General features: G+C 33.3%; 1 protein-coding gene across 1 annotated transcript in view; it reads right to left on the reverse strand.

The window, feature by feature from the left end:
- Positions 1-8035: 8035 nt before the first annotated feature.
- LOC123659643 (TBC1 domain family member 12-like) overlaps positions 8036-23523 on the reverse strand; it is a 57963-nt gene continuing 42475 nt past the window's right edge. The window contains exons 3-7 of the mRNA XM_045594843.1: positions 12443-12649; positions 9777-10395; positions 9431-9559; positions 8775-8967; positions 8036-8320 (exon numbers count right to left, since the gene is read on the reverse strand). Coding sequence (XP_045450799.1) covers positions 8109-8320; positions 8775-8967; positions 9431-9559; positions 9777-10395; positions 12443-12649 — 1360 coding nt within the window. The 3' untranslated portion in view covers positions 8036-8108. The remainder of the gene's footprint in view (positions 8321-8774; positions 8968-9430; positions 9560-9776; positions 10396-12442; positions 12650-23523) is intronic.

Raw genomic sequence — 23523 nt, forward strand, 5'->3', positions numbered from 1 at the left:
TTTTTAATAGCAACTATAAAGACGTGAGTTAAGGTACGACTTTGAATCTATATAACATACTAACAGTGCCTGAGCGGCTTCACCTGCGATAATTTGAGGAAAAAAACCAGCCACGTGCAAGTCGGAGTCGCGCACCGCGGGTTCCGTACAAAATTATTAAAATTATTTTTATTATATGACTAGCTGCCCGGAGAGACTTCGTTCTGTCAAAAGTTAATAGTATTTTTTTTAAAGTATAAAACCTCCTGGCCTTAGGGAACACAAAAAAAATTAGCCGAATTGGTCGAGCCATTCTCGAGTTATGCGCCTAACAACATTCATTTTTATTATTTATATAGATATAGATGTAACTAAAAATTTATGCTTTTAGCATTTTTTCCTTTATTTTGCATTATGACATGGCTTTGTACCAAATTTCAAGATTCTGAGTTCATGGGAAGTACCCCGTAGGTTTTCATTCCCTTACGAGTTTCAAAAATTTGCAGCATAAACTCAATCAAATCGAATTTCAGCTTAATAGGTATTAAGCTGAAATTCGATTTGATTACTACGCGTTCCTGAAAAAAAGGGTCTTGACAGGGAGACGAACAACAAAGTGATCCGTATAAGGGTTCCGTTTTTTCCTTGTGAGGTACGGAACCCTAAAAAACTTACTAAAATATTATATAGCCTACAGCCTTCCTTGGTAAATTAATTGAGATAGCACAGCAGAGAATATCCTGCTCAAAATCTGGAGCAGCCCGACTGGGGTTTTTTACCTCGACCTTAAAGAAGATCATAGCTAAATAATACTACCTTCAAGCAGTATTGTGTTCCTGTTGGTGAGTAAGGTGACCAGAGCTCCTGGGAGGAATAGGGGTATAGGGTCGGCAACGCGCTTGCGATGTCTCTGGTGTTGGAAACGTCTATAAGCTACGGTAATCGCTTACCATCAGGTGAGCCGTTCGCTTTTTTGCCGACCTAGTTATATACAATAAAAAAGTAGACCTACACTGGTCCTTGAGATTAGCGCGTTTAAACATACGAAAAAAACTGTTCAGTTTTATAATACTAGTATAGATAGTTAAATAAAAAAAAAAAAAGTGATGTCATGGGACACCAGCAGGCCTAGCATGCGCGCCACGACAAAATTTTGTCTACCCCTTTTCTCGTATTATCTCTCTATGTCTACAGTAGCTAAAGGGGCCTACTCAAAGCACTGCCTGCAGGGCCTGCTTGCAGTTACTGCCGCAGAGGATGTTGCTCCACAAAGCACTGCAAATCATTTACGCGGCATACGTTGTCGTGTTCACTTGTGTTCTCTTTGTCCTTGCCTAAATTCGTCAGTTTTTATAAATGGCTCCTACATTATTCAAACACCAAAAAATAGCATTGGGTTTGACTGTATTGAGTACTTGTAGCGTTCAAAAGAAAAAAAGGAAGCACTGGTGTAAAAAAGTTTTATATTTTTCATGTAAAAGCGACATAGCCTGCGACCGCATATCTTTGTTATGATAATGATCGCGGTTAGTTTTCCAAAGACATGGCAAATCCCTATACAATTAGATTACGTCCTTTCACACGTCTTTTTCTCCCTGGCTCATTTTTCTTGAAGAAAACAGAGCCAAACAAATCTATAATATAAAAATGAATCGCTGAATGTGTTGCTAAGCGCAAAACTCGAGAACGGTTGGACCGATTTCGCTAATTCTTTTTTTAAAATATTCCTTGAAGTACGAGGATGGTTCTTACGGAGAGAAAAATTCAACAAAAAAATTTAAATTTCCTGAAAAAGTCTAAAAACAACACTTTTCTATACTCCCATACAAAAGATTTGTGATAATACTTAAAAGTCAATTTGAACTTTAATACCAGACGATAAAGTTTGTGTTAGGCGATACGAAGTTCGCCGGGTCAGCTAGTAATATAATAAAACCAAACCAACTAACCACCAACTAACTGATTAATTGCTAAATGACAACCACTGACAAGACAAACCCACGTCGCAATGTACCGACGTAAACAAAATGGTGGTCTAAATCGGCCCGACCGAGCTACACATGTCCCTGATTGCAGTTTACGGAGTGGGGAGATCGTGTGTCGGGCTGGCAGAACGACACTGCGGCCCTGCGACAGGGTGAACAATTAAAATATCGGCCCTGCATGCATACATACAATACGATCGGCAGTGGCACTGCAAGCAGGGCCCTGCAGGCAGTGCTTTGAGTAGGCCCCTTAACATGCGTGCACGCGATACTCTTCTCGTTACGTCAAGAAGAGATAATCATTAAATTTTAGTGATCTGTGATATTTATCTCTACGGAAGCTAACATGACATCGTAATTTTGTCGAATTTTGTCGTTTTAGGAAGAGAAACTTCTCGTCTTCAATATTATCGACGAGAAAGACGATAAATAAAAAATAAATAAAACCGGGTGCCTATTTTAATTTTAATAATAATAATAATAATAATACTTTATTTCAGACCAAAGTATAAGTCCATATTGGGTTAGTACAACAACACAAGACAATATTCAGAATAAAAAACAAAACAAAATTATATTAAAAAAATCAATAACTAAAAATAAAATTAAATAGAATAAAAGTAAAATCAATAATCAAAAAAAAAAAAATTCAAAAATTCAAAAAATTTTAAAAATTAAAAAAAAAAAACAAACAAACAATGCGTGATAGAATTACAATTATCTAAATTTTAAAAATTAAAAAAAAAAAAAACAAACAAACAATGCGTGATAGAATTACAATTATCTAATGTGCGACAAGATATAAAGCACAACCCGAGCATATTGTTTTACATATATAATTAAATTCATTTACTTACGCCGTTTTATTTTCCATATTAGATTTTTTAAATTAGATATACACTTTTTATCTTAGCCAAAAGGCCGAGAACATTGTTAAATAAAACATGTGTCACTCGTTTGAAATTGGTCAATAACCTTGTAAATTCAACTTTACGACATAAGAAATAAGAATGATATTCAGTTGTGATTATGGTTGATAATGTTTCTCTACTCGACAAGGCGAAGTCTTCGGAAGAGAATTTTGTCTCTCGTAGTGCGCATGTTAGGGTAATCGAGAAAATACTCGATGAGATCTCTCTCTCTCGTCAAGAGATATCTCGTTGTATGCATGCTAGGCCGGCAGGTAGGAACGAAGTTCTTCGGATAGTATAGAAGCAACACAATTTGAAAAAAAAATGTTGAATTTTATGTATATTTTCTAGCTCTTGATTTTTTTTAATTTTGTTGATTGGTTTTTATTAAGTACATAAAAGTATTTAAGAAATTTAGTATTTTAGAAATTAACAAATGCCGTAAAATAAAATAAATCAAAGAAAATAATAATAATAATAATAATTCAAACTATTAAGTGAAATAAAAAAACTACTTTTACTGGACCATTGTAAATGTAGTTAACAGCGTCAGAATGGCATTTCAAACATGGCGTTGGTGGTCGTATTCGCGATGTGAATATACTAGGCATAACGACGGTAGAAGTGTAGAAGGTATATGTAGGACTATTTTTCTTATGTGTAATACAGCATGTATAGTATATGTTGTTTTTTTAAATATATATAGGTTAGGTGTAAGGGCTAAGGCAATTTTACAATCAGAAACGTATCGTAGCCCACACCAGACGCGAGCGATGTCGCACGACGCATCAGCCAAAACTCCTCTTCTACCCAAGTCTTATAAAATTGAAACGTTACTTTTCGGTCGTAAAAGTTGTCATATTTATGAAGTACCCAATGGAAGGGTATAAGAAGAAAAAATGGGGTTTTTTCTTTAAAAATTGATAATTATAGATAGTTTATTTATTCTTCTCTGTTACTATGTGTAAATTACTATTAATAAAAATTTCATTATTTTTTGATTGAAGATTGAGTAAACATAATACTATTGCAATTTTACGTACCGTCATCCAATAAAATAACTGTGAAGTTGATAGCAGGCGTAGAAAAAAAAAACATATTTGTATTGATAAATTTTATTTTTTATGGGGCTTTATATTACTATAAACTTTATATTATGGGGCCGAGTTACTCTTGATTTTACAATATTAATAATAATTAATTAAAATTACACGAGATGGCATTATTACAATATCAGTCAACGTCAAAACTGCATTATAACTATTAATTATACAATAATTATTACGATAATCCCAATACAATACACATTAATTCATTAATTTATATGTATTAAATTTATAAAATTATAATAAAAATATAACTAATTTAAAAAAAGAAAAACATAATTTGAAACAGAAATATAACTTTTTATTTTAAATTCTGACAGTTGCTAGCAATATTTTGAATAAAGCTGAAAAAGATATTTCGTCATATTTTTTGACACACTGTCAGAGTACGAGGTAGTAGGTACTAATCAGCATGTTTTAGACACATTAAAGAATAGTACTATTTACAGGTAAATCTAAAGCTGGCACATATTTTAATATTTTACTTGTGTAATGTATATAAACGTGTACTATGACGTCACACTATTATATACACACTTCTGAAAATCAATCTGTTTCTTTCGAACGCAATTTAATTTTACGAGCGTGATAGAGATAGATAACGTTTAATTTTAACAATAATATTTGGATCGGTTTATTTTGTTATAGTTGTAAATAAACTTAAAAATACTTAGTAATTCTTGCTTTTGATGACACTGCATGATAAAATTGTATTTATGTGTGAACGTGCCAGCTTTGAATATAGGTGACTTACCTATAATAGTATTGAATCCAATGGAAAATTCTAGTGACATCAATTTTATAATGTTAAAAATATAACCTAATTTCTTTATAAGAAATAAAATAAATTCTATACCAATTCGCATAATAGTGCTAAAATAAAGAGTGATTATAATATCAAAAAAATATATAAATTATATCTTATTTTAAACAAAATTCGTATAAATTACATTTAGTATTTTTTTTTTTTATGTGGCAAGATCTACAAACTACGATATTGAATTAAAGCTGTTAAAATTAAAACTATACATATTAATAATGGAACCATCGCCATACATTTTTTCTACTACTTGATAGAACATTTCTGTCTGCGAAACACAAATATATAGAAACTTAATCTCTGTAATTATTTTAAATTATAAAACTTTTAATTGGATTTTTAATATTAATACTATTTTAAATTTTAAAATTTTAAAATAACATTTACATATATTTATTTTGTTGTGTTGCTAATGACGTCTCAAATTAGCGCCATTTTGTTTGAGGGATCATTTTGTTTGGCCGGTTGTGGATGAAGTTTAACCAGCATTTAAATTACGAATAGACTTAAGCAGCAAAAGGTAAATATAAATATAAGGAAAGAAGAAGTTAAGGAAATAGGAGGGATATATTTTTCTTTTTTTTTAATTTTAAATATTAGATGGTAAAATTCGATGGTGAAGCGGATAATGAATAATAAATTTATGTTCGTTGGATACCGTAATCTGTCAAATAGCGTAAACGGCAACCGGTTAAACAGCCACTTAGGGTAACAAATAGGTTTGTTGGAGTTTTTTTTTATGCGTTTTCAAATGTATGGCGTCGAGTTCATATCGTTACATCAATAATCTACAGCAAAATTTATTTATCTCATTTTAACACTACAAAATACTTCACGAGGAAGACAGGTTTAGAAAAAGTAAACCAACAACAGAAAGCATTTATAATTTTTTTTAAACATAACAAATTAGAGATAATCAAATTTTGCACCTAAATATAAACAGGCAGCGACATCTAATTATTAATATAAATAACTATAATTAATAATTATTATTTAAAAAGATTCGAAAGATCTTCGTTTTCACATTAACTATTAGGCCGGTTCTACTACTCGTTGATTGTTTCACATCGATACATAGAAATTATTATAATACAATTAATTACAAAGTAATTTAATTGACGATCTTTATATAATAATTATTTACATTATATACAACGCTGGACACATACATACAACTATTTCTAGTTTATACATATGAGGAGACGATATAAATATTGATTTTTTACTAGAAATCATCTTGTGTCTGGGAAATAGTCTAAATTTTATAATACCTTTGAAATTTTAGTTTCTATCAGTTGATAATTGCCATCTTTTATCAGGTAAATTAAAAGCTCAAAAAATAAATATAATAATTTTTTTAACAAGTTCTGACCCTGATTTAGTCGAAATAGAGCCGTTTGCAAGATTTTGAATGTATGTTTATAAACTGCATACACAGGAAAATAAATAATAATGGAAATAGTATAGATATGTATGACCAAGCCACAATGGACTTACTTAGTGAAAGGTGGTAAAAATTTCGAAGAGGTTTTCTTTATTACCAATAGGATACCGTAAATACAACACAAAATGTCACTATTTCTAATTGTAAGAACCAATGATAAGGCAATGTACCTTTAAAATTATTTTTAACTATAGTATGGCATATTTTGAAATATATCAGTAAAATACGTTCAACTATTCTCTATATAAGTAGCGACCTCTCGTTATGCAAGCAAATTACTAATTTACGGTATATCTTATGTGAATATGACATTCCTTGTTAAATTTATTTCATTTGGATGGTACCAAGAATGGACACATATATAGAAAAAATTTCCTATCTAACGCCACTAATAAATATTGCCATATGAAAAAAATAGCATTATTATTTTTACAATTACTTTTAGAGTTTTTAATTAATGAGCATTAAATAATAATTTATTGTACAATGATATGTTTCACATCATTTATAATCAACTTACTAATTTTCAACACGCTTTCACATATAGATGATGGCAACAAAACTAGTTTTTTTTCTGAATTAGTCATGATATGTCGAGAATAAAATAGGCCATATTTAAGCCGACTGAAGAAAAGTATTGTAAATGAATATCTTTCCTAATTACTTTTAATATATTTTCTTATATTCTACATAAAATTGCAGACTGAGATTCTGTATAAATAGGTAGCGTTTAAATCCTTTTTCATTGAAGGAACAGACAAAATTAGCCAAAGTTAAAAATATACAAATATGAAATATTTACAGTTTAAAAATAGACACAGATTATAAATAGAGTACGAATTCAGGAATTATGCATAAAACCTCAAACTTTATTTACATTAAACAATTAGTATTTATCTAATTAAAGAAAATGATGTCTTGCTGATTTTGAATTTTTCATATTTTATGACTATGTACATTTCATACAATCGAGGAAAAACGTTTTTATACACTAATGATTCCTAAAAATACTAGAATTTATAGGAATTACAAATTTCATACATATGTGTGTTTAAAGGACTATCAAATATTATGTACAGAGTTTTAAACAGGATTATAGACGTTGTGAGTTATAGTAATAATGACAAAATTTTGTTTATTAATAATTGTTATTGTTAAAATAAAGCCAACGAGGTTTTACTTCAGAAGACCAGCTATTCAATGTAATTTATTGTGAGAAAATTACTTTGCAATTTTTAATAGATATTATTGATACGTTATTTCTATATTATTATACAAGACAGACAAGACGCTTTCTTTTCAAAGATTTATCTTAATACAAAACTAATTTTCATACAAATAATACAAACTGTTATACTATTCCTATTTTAAAAAGGAATATTTTTATTACAAACATTTTAAGGATGAAGATTAAATTCGAAACGGATGTTAGCGGAAGTAGAAATATCTGAATTACGTTAAAAATTCGGAATTATACCAAGAAAGTGTGAAATTGTATTACAAGTTATTATACATCTAACCTAACTAATAAGGTGAGACCGCCTACTTGTCATAACCGATTTAGTTAAAATTAGATCATATGCAGGACTGTACGCATGTAGAGCTTTACAAGTGTAGGGATTTACACGTGTGGGGCTTTACACATGTATAGCTTTACAAGTGTAGGGCTTTACACGTGAATAGCTTTACACATTTAGGGCCTTTCACATGTAGAGCTTTGTACAAATAGAGCCCTTCGCATATAGGTATTTTTGTACCCAAGTTCCACATTTAATATAAGCGAAATCGATGTGAACGAGTAGGCTGCCTCTAAGATTTCTTTCAATACTATCTAAATATTCCTTTGAATAACTCACATATATATCATAACCTGAGGGTATCGTCATCGAGACTGTTCTCTAGGGGGCAACAGGAAACCAATTCTTCAAAAGACATGCCATCCAGGGTCATGGAGACTGAAGAAATACTCTTGAAGAGTGCCTCAGGGTCTAGATCTTCTGGTAGCTTGGTTAGAAACTGAGCGGCTGATATGAAGTCCATGTCTTTTAGCTCGTCTTGATATAGATGGAGGATGCCTGTAATGTATATATTTAACTACACACAAGCACATACACATACACGTGCCAAGACACAGTGAAGATACACGGCACATGTTTTACACTTAGATTTGACTTAGATTTTTACTGTGCCCTACCTCAAAAGCATATATGCTTGTAGGAATGGATATCCTTGGTTCATACATACATATCCTGCTCAAAATTTGAAGCAGCCCAACTGGGGAAGTACCTCGACCTTACAGAATACCACAGCTAAATAACACTACCTTCAAGTAGTTTTGTGTTCCTGTGGTGAGAAAGGTGACCAGAGCTCCTGGGGAGGGTCGGGAGTAGGGTTGGCAACGCTCTTCTGATACTTATGGTATTGCAGGCGTCTATAGATTACGGTAATCGTTTACCGTAAGGTGGGTAGTAAATTTGTTTACCAACCTATATCGTATAAAAAAATTATGGATGTGGATGGATGACTAACCCAGAGCAGTATTAAAGAGGAAGGTGTCCCCGTCGCGTAGGAACACGTCCCATACGCGGCAAGCGGCATCCAGAGGCATGGCCTTCGCGAAGGCGGTGTACAGCCACTCCAGAAGGTACAGCTCCGGCGCCAGTACATCCGCCAATGCTGGCAGATTGCGACTTAGCAGCTGACTGTACGCCTTCCACAACCGCTGAGGGTATAAAAGACAGATTAGGCTAGGACGATTTCCGCTGGGGATAAACTAATATAGGATTACAAAACTATTTTGGATAGGCGACATATTTGTCCAAGCCAAATGACACCTCAGACCATAGACAATTTACTTAAAATTTCTAAAATTCTAAAATCTCTAGTTTATTTTCCTATTGATACAAAATTATGCACGCGGAGATTTTTCGCTATGGATTAAAAGATTTTTTTAACTTAAATCTTTAAAAGTTTACGTGACTTTTCGAAGATCCTACTAAACCTGTCTCTATCTGGAGTTCACATGCAGTTTACTCGTAGATATTTGGCTTGTCATTTATTTAGTTTTCTACAACCAGGTTGTTTTAGCCAAGCTTTTTTAATGAAAATTCTAGAGATTTAACTAAAAATAAATAGTTTCGTTTTTTTTATTTTTATCTTATGTCGATGTTAATTTTATTAATTACCTGCATAGTAGCGCCATCTCTGGTAAAAGCGGCCCGTAAAACCGGGCCATCGAGTAAATTAGCAAAACAGACGAACGCCTGAGGCGCTTCCATATTTAGTATTAGAACTGCAGCTATAAACGACATACCCTGGAAAGAAAATAATTTATCTAGTTACCCTTTATAGAAATAGAGCTTTGTTTAGTCGCTTTAAAAATGTTTAAGATTCATAATTACTAAAAAAAATCAATAAAAATTCACGAAAATTGCTGTTACTAAATATATGGAGTTATTTAATCAAAGTAAAGTCAAATTTTATCTTTTTGCAATGCAATACCAAAACATAAGTATATACTCTGAATTTTACCTGAATATAACCAATATCTGGCCTATAGCAGACGTATGCCGCTAATAACTCGTGTAGAACATCAAAATATGGGCCTCCCGGTTGAAATATACACAAATGCGGAAAAGTCCGAGCGATGTCCAATTGAATTAACTCCATCGAACATTCGTCGCTATAGTCTAACAAATTGGGATTCGATTTCGAACAACACTTTTTCGGTCCAGGATCGACGTCCATCGTTTTCAAATTTTGCTCGCTGAAATTTCTCGGTAAGCCCAACCTCTGTTTTTCCGTTTTTTCTTCTATCCTGTCATCCATTTTGGAGATTTTTTCCGTTCTTTTCGATGATCTCTCTTCGCCTTTTATGAATTCACCACTGGATAACCTATCTTCGACTTTTTGATCTTCTGTAGTTTTGGTCTGCTCGTTTTTACAATCACAGGAGTTTTTCGCGTGAACTTTTAACCGTTTCCTCCGAAGCTGTGCCTCGTGTAGTTTCTGTTTCGCTTTGGCGACGTAATCCTGGTACATTTCGTGTGTTATCTTAAGTTTATTCTCAATGGCGAGTTGCCAAACTCTGCCCCTTATCGCCGGTGGAAGCCCGCTCCACCAAAGTTCCAAAGTACGTTTTGCGTTTTTCCTGTAAATAAGTTATACATAAATTTAGTAATTTACTAATAACTATTTTACGAATAACCAACATTATGAACTCTGTTAATGTTTTTTTTTACAGAAATTACCAACTCTGTCATTTAAAAAGTTTTAAGTACACCCAGAAATCAAAATATTAATGCTATTGTTTCTAAATCCTAAAAATTTTCATTTCAATTTAACAAAGCTCGAAAAACATCACAATTCAGAAACATGAACAGATAACCAAGCAATGAGAACCGCCATAAAAATTGATAACGCGGTTATAATTCAATACAACAATGGCGATTGCAAAAATATACAAAAAAAAAACATAACAAAAAAACAATAGGTTTCATGTAAATAGCGAGCATTGTTTGAATCACAGTACACAAGCTGCCCCTATTACTGCTTAGCGGCTGATGGATATGACGTCTGTCGTAGATAACGGATGGAGAAAACGAAATGAGCGTAATTACGTCAGAACCACAATGATATAAATGTTCTGACTTTATATTCCCTGTGACTACGTTCGCGTCGAACTACTGATGTTGCCCTAAATGTTATTTTATGATATGCCATAGGCACTGATTGTTCGGGGATAAATAGTAACAAATGTAATTTTGAGACCCATAAATATATAATTAAATAAAGATAAGGTTAGTTTCTTTTTCCATGCCAAAAAAAAAACAATTCTGTCCTACGGGAAATATACATTTATATAAAGAAAATATCGTTTTGTATTATTTCAAACCATAACCTCTCTCTGTGCCGATATTCGTCCAGATCGTATCAGTTCTGGCACGACTGAGAAACAAATATCCATCTTACCAAACTTATTTATAATAGCAATAACATTTAGTTTAGCTAGATCGGCGGAAATATTTCATTGAAGCTCGTTGCATATTTACTTGTACCCAATAATGTCAAAAACCTTGTAATCTACAACAGGTCTATATCAAGTTTTCTATTCATTAGCATCGGCTTTTTTGAACTCATTAAAAATGATGAGTTACGAACTTTACCTTGAACTTTGAAGCGACAGATTCAAATGCGCTCTAGTTTCCTAGTCTAAAAATCGATATTATTACAATTTTATAATTATGGTTGAAACTTTGTAATAAAAAAATGTTAAGACAACTGACTCTTAAAATAGGAAATTACACACTTTGTACACGCGAAAGTTAAACCTTGATGATAATAGTAAAAAAAACGTTTCTAAATGAAATCTAATGCTAACTCATTTTGGTACTTGGAGAATAGTGTGATAAATATTTACATTTTATTTACAACTAGAAAATTATAGACAAATAATCAGAACGTTTACAGATTTGTGATAATGAAGAATTGTAACAGCGATCAATTTACTAGGACCTGCAAGAGATCGCGGAAGGCAATAGCGTCCCCCTGATTCCACCCAGACGTAACGAAGTAACACCCTAGGGAATTTTAGTCGGTGCGAGTACGACATACCCTCCGACTCCCCGCACTGCGAGGCATCCATAACGGATTTTCCCTTGGTACTAGCAAAAACACTTCGAGCGAATTTTTGCTAGCTAAATATAAGTGCAAGAAGTTTGTGGGTTTCGTCAATTAGCACATTAATTTGTGGTTTAATGAGTTCTGTGACAATAACGTAATTTTGCTATAATAGTTTCAAGCTCAGTTGTTATGTGTCAGACTAAATTTTGTAACATATGAATAATTAGGTGTATAAGTATATGGGTGATTATACTGATTATAAACGAATACGTCCAATATAATAACCCCTATGTTACAAAATATAATTCACTCGTACTATTCGTTCAGTAGGATTTGTAGATTTTTTTTAATCATAAAACTAGGTCGGCAAACAAGCGTACGGCTCCCGTGATGGTAAGCGATTACCGTAACTTATAGCTTATGGACGTCTGCACTACAACAAACATTGCAGGCGCATTGCCAACCCTATCTCCCCCCAGGAGCTCTGGTCACGTTACTCACTTCAGAAATAGTGGCCAAGCACTACAAACTGTGCCAAGGGGCTATTCTTGAAACATATATATTTCAATACTTACATGTTATGCCAATCGGGTAAGATAGTCTGTGTCCATTCTCTCGCGTGTCTTGCAAGTCTCTCTTCCATACGTATCGACTCTTGTAATCTCGCATGCCTCGCGGCTGCCTCTCTCTCCACTCTCCTTCTCGCCGCCTCGACCATACGAGCGTGTTCTGCCTTGTGACGGAGCGCCTCTTCCGTACATTTTGCCGGTAAATTTGATGGTCTGAAAGAGAAAAATTCTATCAAGTCGCTAATTTGGACTTACTAATCTTATATCTTAAAAAAACTTAGCGTCATCCTAAATTTAAAAAAAAAACTCAAAATGTATCAAAACGTTTTATTTAATGTTGGTTTTTAAAAATATTTTCCAAGCAGAAATGATGTTCAGCAATTTATAGCTAAACACGATTTCACCTATAATAAAAAAACATGAAAACGATAGAAGCAAACAACAAAATTTCGTAAATATTATAATATTTCGCACATCCTTAATGAAATGATTTGCTCAACTTAATAAACAACTTGTTACTAATCGAAGCGCTTCGTAATCGGTATCATAATTAGCAAATATACTGTTACCATTTAATAGCTATTAAACAACGCATTTATTGACACAGTAAAATACGTTTTGCAAATTAACGTTATTTGATTGACACGGTAAGCTACGTTTTGCAAATAACGTAATAAAGAACCGTTCTGGTGTAGTGGCACTAGTAATCGTCTTAACACCGGCTATCGTGGGTTGGGTTATTCCTCTCGAGGCAGGTTATATTTGTGTTTCTATGTTGTGATTCTGGCCTGGGTGTGTTGTTGTGAGTCTCGCCACTCGTCGTCGGTCCCGTGTGTTATCGTAGACACCGGATAGCGATCGTTACTCATGGTGGTCTTTATCCATTAATGGTACTTTTCCAGGCTGATTCGATTCAGTTTTGTAAATTAGCGAACGTCTGGTGAGTTGGAATATTTTAGAGTTATTATTTAATAAATATCGTGTTATAAATTCATTTATCTGAATCTAAAAAAAGTGTATTATAAATCTGCTATTACAATTGAGTACAACAACAAAGTTTTTGATAGTGTACTAATAATTAAATCATGTCATAATGGTGACATAATTGTTTTTATAATCATTTGACGACATGTGTGTAAGTTATAACACTGAAAAATCAACATAAATAAAAAACAACGAAGTACCAGAACTTCACCTTAAAAGCAATTAAGAGTACCAATTATATTTTATTTATTTTTAATTATATATGTTCGATCACGATCACAATTCAGCCTGTAACATCCTTCTACTGGGCATAGACCTTCTCCATGTACGAGAAGGGATTAATACATGATTTCGGGAGGTATTAAATTTTCGAACATTATTTCTCAAACCTTATATTTAGAGTATTGGATCAACAAAATTTAAAATACTTTGGATTTTTTTAACGTATTAGCTCTACCCATTACAACAAGCCCTATTCTATGTCCCCTATAATAAGAGTACATAAATCCAGTAAAAATAAAGGAAGCCAAGAGCCAGTAAGTGCAGCACACAAGCACACCATCGTAATTGTAGAAAATTCCCGACTAACTGCCGATTGCAATGCTCTCTCGGTTCGTGACTCGCCATGCTCGTGAGGCACTTATACACGCAAATGGGATTTTAGCTCGTGTTACCGATGATATAGAGATCGGTATGCAAAATTTTAATGGTTAAAGAGCCGTTCATAATCATGCCTCCCTCGATGTTATGTAGTTATATAGTACAGGTAGAACTTTTAAAAAGATTAACACGCGTTCATTTAACGTTTGAAAGAATGTCTTAAATAAATTTTACTATAAATAGCAAGACGTCATCATTACAGCCTATACAGTCCACTGCTGGAAATAGGCCTCCACAAGTTTACGCCGAAAATAACGTGAACTCATGTGTTTTGCCCAGTCACCACGCTGGGCAGGCGGGTTGGTGGCTTTGTCGCACCGAAGACGCTGCTGCCCGTCTTCGGCCTGTGTATTTCAAAGCCAGCAGTTGGATGGTTATCCCGCCACCGGTCGGCTTTTTAAGTTCCAAGGTGGTAGTGGAACTGTGTTATCCCTTAGTCGCCTCTTACGACACCCGCTGGAAGAGAGGGGGTGGCTATATTATTTAGTACTGTAGCCACAAAGTACATTGCTACATAGCAAGATGTACTATTTTAATATTATAAATTTTAATACTATAAGTCAGGTGCTTTGATAACAAACAACTGACTTACAAAGAGAAATTTAAATAAGGTTCTAGTATCTACAAAGACCGCCGACGCTTTCCAAGTTTCCTTTTTAGAGAAGTACAGCAAGAAACAGTTTAAGTCTTAGTCTCTTACAGCAAGAATAATTATTACATTCGCATTCTGCTATAACATTATTCTTGAGTTCTACGCATTTCTGTAATAACAAGCTTTATATTGAATAATAATAAAGCTTTATTTCTATATAATTTTAACATGTGATATTAAACACATTATACGTATTACTACTGCCCGCGACTTCGTCCGCGTTTATAATTACTTAAAAAAAACCGATTTCGAAACATTCTTCATTAGTGCTCCGCTCATATTGATCTTAGCGTGATGACATATAGCATATAGCCTTTAAAAGAATTTTTCAAATCGGACCAGTAGTTTCTGAGATTAGCGCGTTCAAACAAACAAACAAACAAACAAACAAACTCTTCAGCTTTATAATATTAGTATAGATTTTAAATAAGAATGTGTAATTTAGTAGTGACAGTGTTAACAGTCCAATGTTATATTGTAGACTCTTGGAATTGAAAGTTTATAAAACTCTTGAATCTTCAAAAAAATTTTTTATCTTTGGACATTAAAAATAATTTCATATTACCTTATAATTATATTATTATTAATAAAACAATATTTTATTGTTATTATTCAAACTCTAATAAAATTACAATTTCGTTACATAAAGGAAATTAATATGATAAATCGGTTCATAATCCACATACTATATAACAATATAAATATACATTGTCATTAGATACGAATTAACAAATTTAATTAATACAAATTAGCTTATATATATATATATATATATATATATATATATATATATATATATATATATATAAGCTAGTAGCTAATTCATTTCAGTAAAAGAATATCCTATTAGAATTAAAAGTCACGATCAATGAAAACCTACTTAGCTAACTGAAATCCAGGCTAACTTCTAGATTTATAAATATAGTGTCACGTGTACCGACTCAAGTACTGGGGGGACTGCCAATTTTCCTCTTCGCAATAAGGTCAATGACAGCTCATGTGGAAAAGTACTATGCCCATATAAATAAAACATACGAAATATTTATCATCATTAAACTAGTTTGGTTTTCATTTCTTCTCTTATCTAAATGTGTTTTCACTGACCATTTATATCAGTTAAGGCAACGTGCATCTTATTAGAGATTGAGTGTATCCTTACATGAGTTCTAAAATAGTAATCGATCGAAATGTATGTACGCACGTAAGTTACAAACGTCTCCACCAAATTTAATAATTCTTTATATAAATTTAAAAGAAGATTTTTTAAATAACTAGGTCGGCAAACGTTACCGGCAACTACGCGCCGGTACGCCTTACCTGATGGTGAGCGATTATCGTAGCTCTACAACACCAGGAGCATCGCAAGCGCATTGCCGGCCCTATCCCCAATTCCCCCCAGGAGTTCTGGTCACCTTACCAACAGGAACACAACACTGCTTAAAAGCAGTACTATTTAGCTGTGATCTTTGTAAGGTCGAGGTGAGCAGGAAATATTCCTGTTGTGCCCTACCTCAATATAAAATTTATAAAAAAATAGCCGTAAAAAGTTCACAAAGTCTGCTAGTAGTTTACATATAAAAGGTTGGATGAGTATTCCTGACAACCAGAATACAAGACAATCGACAACTGGAGGAAAAAGAAGGATAGATATTTATTTTTTTCTGAATGTGAAAAATCCGAGCAAATAGATTAAGGTAATTCAAACAAATCTTTGCCCGCTTTGCAAACGAATTAGTAATCCTGGTAAATACACGTATTGTCCAACATTTGTATGCACTAACTTCTATGTATACTTACCTATGAAGCATTAATTTCTTCTGAAGGATAGACATTTGACTCTTTTCTTTTCTATTATTTTGCAAGATTTGTCGCGATTTAGTTGAGTTCAACTTTACAAAACTTCAAAAATTAGTTTTTTGTTTTATCACAAATAACGCTGGTTTATTTACAGGCTCTCAAGTAACTTTTCAAATATTTCATATCCATTGGTAACAAATTACATAGTTTTCAACACTCGACGTAAGATATAAAGTAATACAAGTACAGAGGCAAAGCAGTAATTTCATACAATAGTGTCTGGAACGGAAACGCCGAGTAGCATCGGCCTGCAATTTGTGAAACTATACCCGTTTATAGAGCCCACTCCGCTTCTTGTACTAATAAATTGGACTGAAGAGCCGTCAGCGGGACTGGTGATGTCATCCGTGTGATGAAAATACGAACGGAGCGGACAAATAGACGTGAAACGTTTATTAACAATGATTTATTGCCAGACAACATAATACGATACATAATAATGATTTATAGAGTTACATAATAAAAACACTTGGAAATATAGTTTAACAGAAAGATAAAGAGAAAAAATTAAGTGGGATTTGTGAGTGTGTCGATCCAGTATAAGTTGACGTAGTGATCTTAGCTGGTAGTGGATAGTTCAATATTGTTTTCAAATGTTTACGCGAATTTCACTCATTATAATGAACATCTTTTTCGGATTTTAACGCAGTTTATTAAGTTTTTTAGATGTCCGACGTTTCGGATACTTTACAGCAACCGTGGTTACGGGGGTTCGTGGTGAGTTTTTAGATCGTAATAGATTTATTTTTATAGAATATAATTTTACACACGATAAAATACATCAAATCTTAAATACTGATTGTTTGATTGATTGATTTAATGGCTTGTAGTTGTGCCAGTGGACAGTAGTAGATGGAGACAGTAGGCTGAGTAGGCTGGAGACTAGGGTGACAAATTTTGTCTGAATTTTATTTTTGATTATTTTTGAAACATTATTACATATACAGAAAATTAATGGGGTTGCCCACAACTTTTGCACCACAATGTATAACATAAAAAAATTTGGAATGGGCAGCCTAAAAAACTGCCAAACCGCATTGGAGAAGCGTGGTGGATTAAGCTTTGATCCTTCTCCTACATGTGGAAAGAGGCCTATGCCTAGCAACGGGATATTACAGTAAAAAAAAGTAGATAGAAATATATCATATTCTGCCTCGAATCGATTTTATGTAATTATGGATTGAACGACCTAAAAAAAGCCGAAATAATCACGACTAGCATTTGGCTGTTTTTCGGGCGGCTGTCACCAGAATCTTTTAGAGGGCTGGATCAGCGTTTGACTGTACTCCTACTAGGAAATAGGGTATCGAGTTTCAGAGGTCACTAGGAAGCGACAAAAATTGAATAGCCTAATGGCGGCAAATTTATAAATGATTGATTCCGCCAATTTCACGTATAGGGGAGACAGAATACACGAGAGAGATTAAAAATAAAAATTCTTAAATATTCTGAACGCTTGTGTATGAATATGGCTTCCAAATATTTATACACACTTCGTTAGTTATCGACACTCAAACGATTTAAGAGTCTACACTTTCACATAAAAAAAATTGTGTAAGCACATATACCACTGTATATAAAATTTATTGTGTAGTTTCTCTTGAATGTTCATTGAAGCATTATATTTTATTGAGATCTTTGCATGCAAATGCAACAGTTATCTCTCATTGCATAAACAATTCGACGCGTTGTATTCAATAAGAAAATTCATGAGCGCACATGAAAGCACTAAGCTTTTATATAAGAGTTATTTATATTTGTGAAATAATAATACACATTTTTATATTGTTAATAAATATGTTATGTATTAACTAACATCCGTTTTTAAAGTTATTTAATACTGGCTCTTGCCCATGACTTTATTTGCATGGAAATTTGTCACCGACTTTAATGTAGCTTTCTCGATTCCGTCCCACGAAAGCATTTTTCTATAATAAAAGTAGCCTAGTACTGTTTTAAAGTATAGCCTTTGCCTGTGTCAAATTTGAGTGTTTGAGTAACTTAAGTTAGTTTTAATGTTTGTTATGATGAATGCTTATTCATCATAACAAACATTGGACAATTCTATAGTTGTACCTATAAAAAAGTAAGATTCAAAAGTTTCATGAAGAAAATATTCATTTTAAATATTACAATGAAAATTATACTTCAACACAATAACACAAGCTCAAACAAATGCAATTAATTACAATGTATTCGTAAACAATGACAAAACACTTTAGCAGAAGATTATCTAGGACATGTCGTATTCACTACTTACAAGTCATTATTACTCGTGCCCTAGAGCCAGCTGTTGCGAAATACTTCGCACAAAGCTTTCCTATTCTGCCGAATCTATACTAATATTATAAAGTTTAAGAGTTCGTTTGTTTAAACGCGCTAATCTCAGGAGCTACTGGTTCGAATTTAATTTTTTTTTATTTCGCGTTGCATCGTCAATTTATCGAGGAAGGCTTAGGCTATATAACATCATGTTACGACTAATAAGATCTGAGCATTAATAAGCTTCCATTGCGTGCGCTGCTTAAACGATTAAAGCTACCCAAAAATAATGTATGACGGAATAAATTGCCATTAAAAAATCTAAAAAAAAGTCCGCGACTGTACTATTTTATCTATCTTTTAAGGTTAGCTCATTATAACCTTTTTTATGGTAATCAAGTTTGTTATTGCGAAGGTGGTTTTATAGATAGATACATATGATAAATTTCTTATCCAAATAAATACACGTTATTCATTACAAGTTTTTTTAAACAAAATTGTCCTTGACATCGTTTGATTTCAATATATATCGTAGAAGATATCATAGTTTTAAGCTGAATGCAATGAATTAATGATCGCAAAAAATGAAACGATGATTTTATTGCATTATTATGAGCCCAGCATATGAATGCTCAGATCACAGCAAAATAATACTGTTTTCAAGCAGTATTGTGTTCCTGTTGGTGAGTAACGTGACCAGAGCTCCTGGGGGGATTGGGGATTGGGTCGGCAACGCGCTTGCGATGCTTCTGGTGTCGCAGGCGTCTATAAGCTACGGTAATCGCTTACCATCAGGTGAGCCGTACGCGTGTTTGCCGACCTATTGACATTAAAAAAAATGCTTACGAATAAAAAATACTTCACCACCAAGGCAATTCTATGTCTATAAACTTTGTATTTTATAGAATTTATAATATGGATTATAATAGATATGAAAAATAACATTAGAAAAATTTAAACCTATATTAAGGTAAACACAACATGCTATAAAAAATTATTACATTTAAAAAAAAATATACATACAATATGTGTGCTTATTTTTTATATGCAACAGATGATACAACATTTTCCTTTTAAATACCAAGATAGAAGTGCTGACAATGTCAATTGAGCCACGATACGTGGAATTGTGGAGTTCGCTCCTAGCACCGTTTTCGGAAACATAACATGAAAAGGCTTTATTATACCACGAGGCAACCTATAGAGGTAAAATCATAAATCGCCGTTGTAAGTTGCCCAAGTTGCACAGTCATCATCATCATCATCATCATCATTTCAGCCTATTGCAGTCCACTGCTGGACATGGGCCTCCACAAGTTCGCGCCAAACACTACTACTAAAGAATATAGCCACACCCCTCTCTTCTCGTGGGTGTCGTAAGAGGCGACTAAGGGATAACACAGTTCCGCTACCACCTTAGAACTTAAAAAGCCAACCGGTCGCGGGATAACCATCCAACTGCTGGCTTTGAAATACACAGGCCGAAGACGGGCAGCAGCGTCTTCGGTGCGACAAAGCCAGCCTTGTGGTCACCAACCCGCCTGCCCAGCGTGGTGACTATGGGCAAAACACATGAGTTCATGTTATTTTCGGCGTAAACTTGTTGAGGCCTATGTCCAGCAGTGGACTGTGTAGGCTGTAAAGGATGATGATAATGAAATATCTAGTTAATTAACCATTTGTACAAATTGCTTCAGTTCTTACGTTTTTACTCTGAATTAGTACGACATACGATACTTCATTAAATTAAAAAAAAAAAAATAACATCCATAAATAACACACTGCATTATTATTTCAATTTAGATGCAAGAATTAACATATTAACATAAATACTAATTTTTTTACTCAACACGAAACACGCGGAGTCGTGTTCATCAAACAGCACGCGATACAGATTCGGGCTAAGGATTCTCGAACACCTATTGGAATCACGTAAACATTTAATAGCGTTTGTTTTGCACGAATGAATCCTACCCAAGCCAAAACTCAAATGTTAATTTGGTGTTATTAAATCACTCAATTAAATGATATTACATATCACTAAAGAAGACAAGACGAATAAGACAGATGCAATGGATATTCAAATTTTGTTTGTCTGTCTATTTGTCTATTTGCTCCGGTTAAATTCTGTAAGGGCTTGACCGATTTTGACGGGACTTTCATATAGATGATAGCTGATGTAATAAGGACTAACTTGGGCTCCTTTAATTTAGCATTTTTTTTATAACTCCGCAAACTAAACAATATATATTTTGTAAATTCCACGCGGATGAAAGCGCGGGCACAGTTAGTTTTATATAATGTTTCAAAACTGATAGTCGGAGTTGCGCTAGGTATTCGTTTATTGAAATAACAAACACGATACTTTTAATTTGAAATCTTCAAATTTCGTACAAATATGACGAACTGTAAAAAAATCACGTCGATATGACTTAAATAAGCTGTAACCATAGAATCCAACTAATCTCATAAGTATTGAATGAGGCAAGGGAAACTGTACAAAACAATACGACATGTCAATACTAATATTATAAAGAGGAAATATTTGATTGTTTGTTTGCATTGAATACGCTCTGAAACTACTGTACCGATTTGAAAAATTCTTTCACTGTTGGGAAGGCACACTATCCGCAGGTAACATAGGCTATATTATAATCTCAAAAAAAAAATTGAGAAATAAAATATTTTGAAATTTTTGTTAAATACCCGTGCGGAGCCGGGACGGGATGCCAGTATTGAATAAAGCAAGTGAAACGGTAAATAGCATTCAACAAAAAATATTTAAAAGTACACCAACTTAAAACAACGATGACCCACAAGAAGTAATTCTGAGACGATTCTAAATATGCAATGAAACACGACGCCCCACAAACTTAAAGAGCTATTAGACCGCAGACCTAAAAGAAAAAATTGCAGAGCGTAATAAACGGAGTGACATCGGTGGTTACCGCACATTTACTGGGACACAAATTGTCGGTCAGACGCGTCGGCGTCCTTATGAACTGGTAAAGGGTCTTCGACCCTTAAATTATCGTACCGTTTCAAAAGAAAAGGGCGAGGAACTTTTAATTCTGAGGAAATAATTTGAGTTTAAATGCTTATAATTAGAGCTGTGACTGGACTTATCTAATGCTAGTACAGGAGATAAGAAATCTTGAACTAAAATTCATGGCTTAAAATCTTGACAAACCATTTACATAATGCTAATTAACTATTAAAAGTAAAAAAATATACACGTGTCGAAATAATGGTGATATTTCTAAATCAATGACAAAGCAAGGTGAATTGAACTCTAACATTACCCTTAATAGGAAATGAGGTTGTCTCACTATACCAATCCAATATATTTGATATTTGGACTGTTTGATTTTTCTAATAACATGTAATCTATAACATATATTTTAATATGTGTTATATTATCTTGTATAAATAATAACTCTACAAACGGAGAGTATGATACCAAGAACGTGCTTAGAAGACTAAACATCGGGTCTAAGACGTATATAATTGAAACAATGACAGCTAGGTATAAATATTTGCGCAGGTTCGAAAAAGACATTTTCAAATGGATAAACGTTAATAACAATGTCGGTCAGTCACACCTGTCGTGACCTCATGCCGGCCTGAAGCACAACGCGACTTCGACTCGAGGCTATTGAACTACCTAATTATGAGCTCTTGACTTATTGATTAATATGGCAAAAATTCATTAAAATTTCATAATCATTTGAAGTCTCCAAGTGTCACAGACGTAGGTACGTACATACGTACGTGGCTTAAACTAGCGCGTTTCTGTTTTACATCATTTCATCTCAAAACGAATAATCTTATACTATTTAAAAGTTTTATTGCTTCTTTGAAAATCATTATTTGATTTATTTATACTTTTGCATACCAATACATAATTTACAAAATAAAGAATGACATTTGAAAAAGATACTGTAATCATTAATAAATTTAATAAATCAATGCAACACACTCAACGGCCGGTTACAGCCAGCCAGAAAACACTGTGTTCAGGCTTTGGTAATACTCACAATGCAAATACTAACTCCCAGACCACGAGAAAAATCTGTATGATCAACACCATACGTATATTTGTCGTAAGTGCGGATTGCATCCGTCACCACTAACGCAAAAACCGTTTTGTAACCGTGAAACCAACCCACGTTACCAATAATTAATTCATACAAGGAAAATGAACGAGTATTGCCGAAAAGAACCATTCCGCCTACGTAGATTTTAAAACAAAATGACTTTGTCAAGTTTGCAGACCAAACTCATGTGCTAATAATAAATTGGTCTTATCCTCGACACAACTTATCCTTTGTCTGTGTTTCTTGTTTGTATTTTTGTGTTTCTTTTCTTGTTTGTATTTTTGTGATATATATATGTGTTTTGAATATACATCCTTTGTATATAATCACATTACAAAGAGAAGATTTTAATGAAATTCAATTGTCACGACTATAAACATATTCATACCGCCGTTATGAGACGATCAATTTAGAAGATTGAATCTATTAAGTTGACAAAATACAAAATATTTGAAATAGCGACGCAAAATTCAATATTAACCTTAAAGGAAATTGAGTGTGAAAGTAGGTCAAAAGACAAATTTAGCCGTAATTAGGCGAATATAACACTTGTGACAGGCACACATAGCTTATGG

The sequence above is a fragment of the Melitaea cinxia genome, chromosome 14, assembly GCF_905220565.1.
Source record: "Melitaea cinxia chromosome 14, ilMelCinx1.1, whole genome shotgun sequence".
In the NCBI taxonomy this organism is placed as follows: Eukaryota; Metazoa; Arthropoda; class Insecta; order Lepidoptera; family Nymphalidae; genus Melitaea; species Melitaea cinxia.